Source organism: Chaetodon trifascialis, chromosome 19 (assembly GCF_039877785.1).
Source record: "Chaetodon trifascialis isolate fChaTrf1 chromosome 19, fChaTrf1.hap1, whole genome shotgun sequence".
In the NCBI taxonomy this organism is placed as follows: domain Eukaryota; kingdom Metazoa; phylum Chordata; class Actinopteri; order Chaetodontiformes; family Chaetodontidae; genus Chaetodon; species Chaetodon trifascialis.
This window is the reverse complement of record NC_092074.1, coordinates 17348774-17359197: the sequence shown is the minus strand read 5'-3', so window position 1 is coordinate 17359197 and position 10424 is coordinate 17348774. Positions and strand designations below refer to the sequence as shown.

Below are 10424 nucleotides of genomic sequence, written 5' to 3'. Positions count from 1 at the left end.
ACAGCAGGAAAAGCACTGGTGTCACTAAAAAACATGAACAATGGCTCCATTCTATTCAAGTGAGCCACTCAAAACCAGCATGAACAAGACCAGGACCCTGAGACAGAAGACGCTAAACAGGATTCAGCCATCTTTACTTTCATTATTTACACCTGTGCTTTTCTTAAGGTCAAAATGTCGTCAATGTTACAGGCCAGCTCAGGTGTTATGGCGGCCAGCTTGCACCATGTGATTGATGTTGTTAGACTTCTGTTCCAGCTGACAATAATAACACCATGAGAATTAATATCGTTAACTCTCCAAGAAGAACTTTTTAGCATTGTGTATTATTTCAATATGTTAATTTATAGTTTACTTGCACAAATTCTCTTGAGATAAATAAAGTTCTGTCTTATCAAAAGCAATGCTGAATCAAAAACTTCTGCTGCTCACTCTTGAATGACTCTGTCCAAAGGGTTTGAAAATTCTGAAAATTAATCTCCACACCTGCGTTTTTGTCCCCCAAAGCTAGTTGCTTTAAACATTATGTATAATTGGCCGGCACATCAGTGAACACAATATTTACATGTCTAACTTGCGGTTACTGGTCTTTCTTCTGCAGCTGCAGCGCACAGTAGCTCTATTATACTCCTATCTCCTCTTTCGCGACTCCCCTGAATCGTACGTTAAGAGTTTACGAGCGGCACATGAAGGCACCGCGCCTTCTTCCTCGAGCCTCCTGGAGAGACTTTTGATTGGCTGCCAGTGACATCATCCCCGTTCGTACGTCGGACTGAAGGCAGTCCAAGCGACAGCCAGCCACAGAGGCCGACGGCCCGGCCAAATCCCGCCCACCGCGGGGCCGGACCTCACTGTACAAAAGCATCAGATTTAATATTAATGAAGTCGCGCATTGGCTCACGCTCGCGTCAATCCCGCTGCGCAACTTCTGTAGGCTGGCAGACTTCCTTCAATATTATTTCTGGTGAGAGCAGGGTAAAAGTACTAAAAAATGTTGCCGCTCCACAACACTGGGACGGACTGAATGGAGGCGACGTTGTCAGCGAGCGGAGATAATAAATCCGTCAGCCGTGAACCGCGACACACACCGGTAAGCAGAAATACGAGGCAAGTTTGGGAATGAGCGTCCAAGGCACAAGTTGTTGTTGAAATGCACAGTCATAGAGATTTCACGCGGTTCTATAATTAATGAGGAATTGCTGCAACCATTTTGAGCTGATTAGAGGTTTATTATCGCCACATAATTCTCTAAATGAGACGAATTAAGTGATTTATTACAGATGTTATCTATAATAAATCCCGCCATTGCGACAAAGTTACAATCCTAACCTTTCAAATGCAACCATCGCATTTTTCCTCTGTATTTTATTATCTGGCACGGCGGTGTGAAATTGAATTTCCTTCAGTGTCGGGCTCATCTGATCAGTTCGTCTCGTCCTGGGGGTCATATCACATTCTCGGCACGTTCTCATGCCGGTTTCTTCAATGAATTTGGCCATGAATGATTTGTGCTTATTGCTGAAGCTGCACCGTGCTGAAAGGATGGCGATGGCCGGGACAGGCAGTGCTCGGCGGGTGTCTTTACATAATATGCCAGGATGACATGCTTTTAAAATGTTCAGGCTGGCGATCAAAAGGAATTGCCACCCCTCTTTTTTTTCTTTCTTTCTTTTTTTTTGTACCCCGACTTTCCATTTGGGGGAGAGACGAACTGCGGCGTAGCGCTGATGCAGTATTTCATCTTTTTCTCTTTTTTCCTCTCTTGTTATAAAGGCTTTGGATCAGTCAGACCACAGTTGGGATGAAAAATTCAACATCACACACACACACACACACACACACACACACACACACACACACACACACACACACGCGTACAGTATCTGGAGGATGATTCATATTAATTACAAAGTGATTCAGTTACACCAGCCTCTGTGATGATTTCAGTGTTTATAATTAGGGGCCAGTCTGTCACGCCTAAATTTCCCACCAAGTTGGGTGTAGCCCTGCAGGTGTTGACACTACTAATATTTGGCCTCAGCAGCCGTTTTCTAGTTTGCATGTTGATCAAACAGACGCGAGGTCGGCCCTGGTTCTCTCCGCTCGTTCATTCACAGGCTTGAACTGAATCAGTGGATGCAGAAGTCGCTCAACCAAAGTGGTTTTTGCAAAGACTTTCCTCCTCGCCTCATGTTTCTGCTTGTCTCTGTCCCCACAGAGCGGCTTGTTGACTTCTCCGTAAACGTCCAGCCCTCGGCCTCCCCATGCCTCCATCTCCCCTTGACGACAGAATTGTGGTGGCGCTGCCAAGGCCGATCCGACCTCAGGAACTCCAACTGCGCCTGGACACCAGCTACCTGGACTCTATCGCCACCAGCAGCAGCAGCAAGACAGTCATCAGCACCACCGTGGTGAAGATACGGGCGACGGCCAATCTTGTAACGTATATGCCCTCATCCAAGGGCTCCACGCGCTCGTTGTCGTGTGGATGCAGCAGTGCCAGCTGCTGCTCTGTGACTACCTATGAGAAGGACAGCCAGAGCCTCAGCCACAGCCAGGTGAGCGCCAGCAGCCCCAACCTCAGCTATGCCGGGCCCCCCACCCCTATGGTCAGCAACCATGAAGCATTAAGTGCCCCCAGTCTCACCCCGGGCACCCCGAAGCCGTCAGCCGTGAGGGTCATCCACCCCAATGAGCTGGCCAAACGGATGACCTGCTGCCCCATGGGACACCCTGTGGGTCCTGTGCCGGTCATCATCGACTGCCGGCCCTTCATGGAGTACAACAAGAGCCACATCCGGGGGGCCGTGCACATCAACTGCTCCGACAAGATCAGCCGGCGACGGCTGCAGCAGGGTAAGATCACTGTGCTGGACCTCATCTCCTGCCGCGAGGGCAAGGACTCTTACAAGGGCATCTTCTCCAAAGAGATTGTGGTTTACGATGAGAGCACCACGGACCCCAACAGGCTGACGTTCTCCCAGCCACTGCATGTGGTCCTGGAGTCACTGAGGAGGGAGGGCAAGGACCCCATCATCCTCAAAGGTAACACCTAAGTGGGTTTGTCAAGGTTTGGGAGAAGGAAGTAAGGCTTTCCTGTACAAGAAAGGAGGATAGAAACCACAATTTCATGGGCTTTAGTTTGAATCTTGAGAGAGTAAATCAGACCAGACATCTGAAAGCAATGTCTGATTCAGCAGCAGCAGAAGCTTAGTGGCAATATAAACTGATATAAAACTAGTGTGGTCATGTAACAATATGTAGCGTGTGTGTGTTTGTAAAGCCTGTTAAACTTTCTCCTTTATTGTTTTGGTCAGCCTGTAAACATGTTGTATCGCTTTGCCAGCACTTAAAATACAATATACAACAAGTTTTGCATGTATAATCAAGCCCACGTGCACTCTGTCAACATATGCACACACTCCTCACCAGCTTTCTATATGGCGCATATGAAGGGTTTTGCAGGCAGTGAGAAGCAGCTGTTAGTAAATAAGGCAGCCTATTGAGATAGCGGTCCCTGGGACGCTGCCATGTTTTCTATCTTTGGTCTGTGAGTGTGTGTTTGAAGCTGGAGAAGCGTATCGCGTTGGGGGCTGGGCTGCGAGTGCTTCCTGAATGCCTCTGAGTCGCCGTCTAGCCGTAAGATCACAGCACCTTGATCTCGTCTCCTCGTGCTCTTGTGTACTTTGATGGACGAGGCTCCTCTCCAGTCTCTCATCCTGTCTGAAGCTCGCCTCAGCGGGAGGAACAGGCAGACGGTCTTGTTCTTTATTCCCCCGGTTTAATCCCTACAAAATGCAAGACATCCTCGCCAACGAGGGCATCGAAACGGCTCAACCTGACTTTTTACCTGCAAGTCCTTTTTCATATGAGGACTGCCCAGTGTCTCCCATGTGTCCCCATTTATAGTCCATGCTTGATTGTAGCCTTTATTCCCTATATAATCAAATAGTTCGGATGTGCGATTTAACGGTTGATAAGCAGATAATGCAGCATTTATAATGAACACCTGTCATACACTTTTATTTCTTTCCAAACGTAGTGGCGATTAATTCATCTCTTCCGTAAAATAAATGAGGTGTTACTAACATCTGAAGTGAGCAGGGAATTGTGATTACTGCTAACGGTAGTAGTAGTGACATATTTGGAACATGCTTATATGGATGCTGCTGAATAATTTACTCGTATTTGCTCAGTTACCAAAATATCTTAGTCATGATTTATCGCAATACAGTTGTTATGCGATTCTCGGCTCCGCTGGAAACACGAAATCTTCCGTCCCTGCCCCGCTGCAGCTCAGAGCGGTGATAGGTTACATTTAATCCGTCAGTAACTGCCGTAAACAACATGTCAGTGGTGTCGGAAGGTTTAGGGTAAGTGCTGAAAAGTGCAGGTCTGTGGTGTGAGAGGCCTTGCGAGGCAGAAGCGGTAGTTTCTAAGCAGGAACTGAGCCTGTGGCTTATGAAAGTGATAGACGCAGTTTTCATGTTCTCCTCTGCGAGTTAAGTTTCGAGGTAATGACAGACGGTCACACTCCACAGATTTCATCTCACAGCGATGTGCTGCTTGTGGAGGTTCTGCTGTTCTCAGTTTACCATGAAAAGTGTTGTTTATCAGCTGACTTCGACCCAAAAAAGAGAGAGTGTGCTTCAGTTTGAGCCGAAAGAGGAAGTGGATTTCACAGCTCACTGCGTCGCTAGCTTAGCCACTTTACTGTTTGTTGATGCTAGATGCTGGCCTCCAAATATTGATCTGCCAACTGGTTTTATGTATTGTTTTGGTTCAGTCTCACTGCTCTCATCAGCCTCACTTCCTGTGATAAACATGCTGTACACTCGCTGCTCAGCACAAAACAAGCGTCAAAGTTAGCGATTAGCAAGTGGGGAAGGTGGGCAATATGACCAGAATCTCATATCCACATACAGGTCATTTCATATCCACATAATGGTACGTCACATATCATGACATAGCACATTTTCTGTGACCTCAGTGAATAAATAGTTTACATAACTATAATAGTTTACATATGACCGAATGGAAAGGCGTATTTCTTCCTTTCTTCCTTCCATATTTAATTATTTTCCTCTTATTTAGAATCTTTGTGCAAATTTTCAATTAAGCATGTAACAAGATATAAAATATGAATATCTTACTTATTAGTGTCAGTTACTTTTGTGGCTCTCATCCATAGACTCTCTATACTGTCTGACATGATTCCTGTATAAGTGGTAAAAGAGGTGTTTCAGCCTGTCCTGGGGATCGATCTGCGCCATATTTTGCAAAGTACAGTTTTCTGCTCAGTGTCAGACTTTTCAGACATAAACCACGTCCATGCGACAGAAGTAGCCCTTCGTTTAGGCGTTTCATCTTGGCTGGTCAGAGTCCCTTTCTTGCTCAGAAGTCCCTCACTCCTCCTAGGAGTTGGTGAAGACCAAAACAGAGCAAGAGGGAGAGCGAATACTGGACTCAGCTGGCCAGAAACACAACTACAAACAAATGCTAATATTACTGCGGGCCCGCTGTAAAAGCTTGTGGTCACAACACCTTTATAAGGCGATAATATGTTAATAACATGCGTTAAGCTTGTTCTGCTTCCTGCAAGTGCCCAAAGAAAATCAACTAATGCTGCTTTTAATTTAAGATTTTTAATTAGCCATTAAAAGGAAGAAGTCTGGTAAAATGGTTGTCAGAAATTCTGATTTGTAACTTAAACTGTGGCAAAGGTGCGTTGTGTTGAAAATGTTAGACAGCATGAGGGTAAACTACTACAGTGTGGTCTCATGAGCTCAGAATCGTTGGAAATGTAAGAACAGTATCAATATCAGTGGAAATTCCCCCGAACGTCTTGTTGACACTGGCGTTAGACGGCCTGTAAAGACTTCCCTTTCTTATTATCACTATAGTGTAATTACTACCGTGATAGTTATGGCTGTGCCGCAGCATGCAGTTTATGTCTTTACTCTGGCCTTTTTATGGTGAAAACACCGTCCTGACAGTTGACAGGAGATCCCCACCTGCCCGGTCTCCAAGGGGGAGCTGTGCAGTGACCTCACATGGCATGATGTCAGCTCTTGCATTGTGAACAATACATGAACTGATACTGTGTGTGTGTATGTGTGTGAGACACTTTCCACCCCCCTCCCCACAACTCTTGAGCTGAAGGGAAACTTTGGCTGATGGCATCACTGGCAACAGGTGCAAACCAGTTATTTGGAGAAGTGCAGATATCCATTGAGAAGTATATTAAACATTTAGTACATCAGCTTACCTGCAGATTAACGAGGGGGGTTTCTCCTGCTGCTCAGCCAGTGGAAACTGTCCTTGGTAGCTATTTTGGCCGTTTCTCTCCCCCTGAAAATGGAGTTCAATGTCAGTTGTTTCAAATGGAAATGCTGCCAATCCCTTTGTATTGATTCAATACCCAAATGTAGACATTCAAATTACAACCAAATGTAACTGTGTAGTCTGGGAATTGAGAGATTCATGTCATGTTTTAGCTCTTAAAAGCGAGCTGTAGTTGCTTTTATCAGACGTGTATGCAAAGCTTGTCCCGCTCAGTCGTAACGCGTGCCATGTGGCAGACAGAAGCATGTATTTTTAGCATGGGGGGACTCCAGTGGGAATTGAACCCTTAACCCCAGCAGTGTTCGCTTCATGCTCCGTCCAAGGAGACCAACAAGGCCCAGTTTGCAATTATGAAGGGGGAAAATGAAAGTAAAAGAAATAAGACAATGCCATTTGACAGTTTTCCTGCTCGCCTTGTTATCCAAACACAAAGGGCAGCACTGGTATTTGCTTTGAGCTCATGTCACAATCTTTCTGCCTGTGTTCGCAGGAGGCCTTAGCACCTTCAGACAGACCTACGAGAACCTGTGCGAGCACTCGCTGCACCTCCACGAAGGCTTGGAAACCGGTGCTGCTGCTGGCCTGACGGGGGCGCTACCTCACTCCCTGCCCTCCACCCCGGACATAGAGAACGCGGAGCTGACACCAATCCTGCCCTTCCTCTATCTGGGGAACGAGCACGACGCTCAGGACATCAACCTGCTGCAGCGCTTCAACATCGGCTACATCCTAAACGTGACCACCCACCTGCCGCTCTACCACTACGACACGGGCCTCTTCATCTACAAGCGCCTCCCCGCCACAGACAGCAACAAGCAGAACCTGCGGCAGTACTTCGAGGAGGCGTTTGAATTCATCGGTATGGAAACTTTCATCAAGTTGAGCAGCAGAGCAGAGTGCAAGCTAGCACAGCAGCTCCCGTGTTGATTCTCAAGTCCTCTGATTACAGTTGATTTCATTCTTAAAAGTTTTGACTGCGATGAAGTTGATCAACGTTGAAAGTTTTGCTTTTTGAGACATATTTAAATGACTCAGTTGATGTGTGCAGAACATTTTTAGCACCTAGTTTTAGCTTTTGTTTAGTCTTAGGTTTATGTATAATACCCATATATATTTCCCAGCATCACTGTGTGGATATTTTTTCTGAAGGTAATATGAATCCAGAGGTGTAGACACATCAGGTTAATTACTGATTCACTCAGTAGGGTCATGTGGTGGCTGAACTTCCCCCTGCGAGAACAAAGCATTCACTGTCTTGTGTTCTGATTGTTTCCATGTTCCTCTCTGCAGAGGAAGCACACCAAGCAGGTATGGGCCTTCTGATCCACTGCCAGGCAGGCGTTTCTCGATCAGCCACCATTGTGATCGCCTACCTGATGAAGCACACCTGGATGACCATGACGGACGCCTACAAGTTTGTCAAAACCAGGAGGCCCATCATCTCCCCGAACCTCAACTTCATGGGCCAGCTGCTGGAGTTCGAGGAGGACCTCAACAACGGAATAACGCCACGAATCCTCACACCAAAGCTGATTGGTGTGGAAACCGTCGTCTAAACGAATGCTGCGACTCGACGCTCACACTCGTACTCACTCTCACTGTCTGTCGAGAGAGAACGGCTGCTCCAGGAGCTGGTTTGGAGTGTGAAAGCCGCTGTATTCTTCTTGAATCTGCTCACGCTCATCTTGGACTCTCTGGAGTGCCAAAGCTCTGGGTCAGCGGTGACGAGAAATGCCAAAAATCCCTACTGTTTGGACCTGGCCGAAGTCCCGGAGGAGAAGATGAGTTAGAGAGACAGAGTGGAGAGGCGGTCAGTGGGAAGCGTTCCATTTGTGACCGCAGAGGAGCAAACACGAGGGGAAAGAAAATCGGTTTGGAAAAGATACTCTATGTGCTTAGGGGCAATTACTGAGAGGAAGAACTCTTAAAGCTCACACTGTGGCACACAGTTTATGTTTGCAGACTCAGGCGGCGTTGGCCACGGCAGTGCCTGTCAAAAATAAAAAAAAGAAAGAAAAAAAGCTGAAGACTTGTTTGGTGTGTTAATGTTGTTGTTCTATTTTTATACAGGGGTTTATGGGGGTGACCATGACGAGCCCACAGCGGCTTACTGTGCAATAATTTCAGAGCGGAATGCAACTGAGACCTTGATCTTATGTGTATATATCGGTAATGATGACGAAACATTTCCAGCTCTTTGCTGAAATGCCATTTTGATGTTAGCGTAATTACTGTTGTTCAGTTCTGTATGTTTTATGGTGCACACGGTTATGCTGTAATATTTGGTGCAGATGTGTAAAAGACAGAAAAAAAATGGGGTTTTACTTTTTGAGTGCAGCTTATGGGTTTATGTCAGTCATCTGTGTATTCGCAAAATACACAGAAACACAAATTCAAAGTGTGTTTGCTTCTTCGTTTTGCCATTCCTGCATCCACATATGCATATATTTTAGCAATATATATATTACCAGACAGCCATAAGAGCTTTTTTTATGCACGGCTGCTGGCAGAGGAAAGAACATGCTGAAATAATCAGTGAATATTGTAAAACAGGGCTACTGGTGATGTTTAATGTAAGAGAATGGAGGAAGCTCACTGCCTGCCTGTTTTCTCCTCTGTTTGTTTTGCTCCCATTCATCCACGAGCCGGATCTGTTGTAACGCACTCAACTGTGTCCCTATGTAGCTACGTGTGTGTGTCAGTGCTCTAAATTCTGAGCTACGATTTAGTCCATTGCTAGGTAGCAGAGTCGAGGTACAGACTTCAGTCGCTTCCTCCCGTGGGTGCAGTGTGACGGTGGCGGTACAGTAGAGCAGTGTGACCCTTGTCTAATCTTTTGCCACTCCCTGTCGCTGACGCTAAGCTACAGTTAAGTGAGCTCTTCTGCCTTGCATAGGCAAGCGCTGCTGTCACGTGCTGTTCTAGTGCCTCTATCGATGCCTTAATCCATGCGTCACCACTGGGCCTGCGCGTGGTACCACGTCACGTGCAGACGACTGCAGAACGAGGTCGAACTTTGACTCCCAGACAAAAGCTCCTCTCTGTCTTTGTGTAACGTACGGTTTTAACTTTTCAAAGATTATTTCTGCTGTTGCCGAGTCATATGCAGAATTTCAGAAAATTTGCATTCAAAGCTAAAAAGCCTCGAGGTGAAGATGCTCCTTACGTAACCCTGATCTCTTGGTGGCATTTGAAGGAGAATCTGAGCACCACCGTGAATTGTAAATCAGCTCCTCACTAAATAATAGTGTCGTAATGAGTATATGCACACACACAAAGTTTACCCTCATCCTGTTGCATCTGAATATACTCACCTCTGATTACAACAGCTACATGTAGATAGAAATGAAGAGAAAGGCTAAAAAAATGCTCACCTTGCTAGAGCTTCTGCTTCATGCCTTTAGCTTGGTGTTAGCTAAAAGCATGGAGAGGTAGCGCTGCAGATTTTTCAACTGTTGTCAAACAGAATCTAAATTTTGTGTTTCAGCCTCGTCAGTTTTTACACACTTTACTGTCTCGACTGTTGAAATTTGTATTGGAAGTTATAAAAAGGGAACCTTCTTAGTACCCAGGTGGGATGCATGTGTTTTTTAGGCGTACTTCACGCACCTTTTCAACCACCTGTGCAGCACACAGGATAAAGACCGTGTCTTGTTGAAGTGACTTTGTGCACAGCGATATATAGAGAGAGCATTTAAACTCAATTTTAGAGATCAGTGTTGTCTGAAAGCCTTGAATGTCCAAAATGTTAATTTTCCTTTCCAAACAGAAAAATAGCTGTTTTAGCCTCAAACACATCACACAACTGCACATCTTCGACCTGATTGGTTTTGATTTGATAAACCTAAGGGCTGTCAACACATAAAAGAGCACGTGGTCCTTCAACTGAAGCTCAAACACGAAATTCAGACCAAAAAAAAAAAAAGGAGTACAAGGTCTTCATCCAGTATATTGTAGTTCCTACCAAGCTGAATGGAAGCAGCTTCCTCACAAATTATAGTTTCTGTTTATCTGTTCATCTGGTTTGTCTTCAGCTCTCCACTGTGTGCATGAAAATAAAGGCAGAAAATGAAGCACAG

The 10424-nt window shown here is 45.7% G+C and overlaps 1 protein-coding gene across 1 annotated transcript; it reads left to right on the top strand.

Moving 5' to 3' along the window:
• Nucleotides 1-910: 910 nt before the first annotated feature.
• On the top strand, nucleotides 911-8700 carry dusp10 (dual specificity phosphatase 10). Its single transcript, XM_070987486.1, has 4 exons — nucleotides 911-1090; nucleotides 2219-3045; nucleotides 6836-7204; nucleotides 7636-8700. The coding sequence occupies exons 2-4, from the start codon at nucleotides 2265-2267 to the stop codon at nucleotides 7899-7901; spliced, it is 1416 nt and encodes a 471-aa protein (XP_070843587.1). The 5' UTR covers nucleotides 911-1090; nucleotides 2219-2264; the 3' UTR covers nucleotides 7902-8700.
• Nucleotides 8701-10424: the final 1724 nt, after the last annotated feature.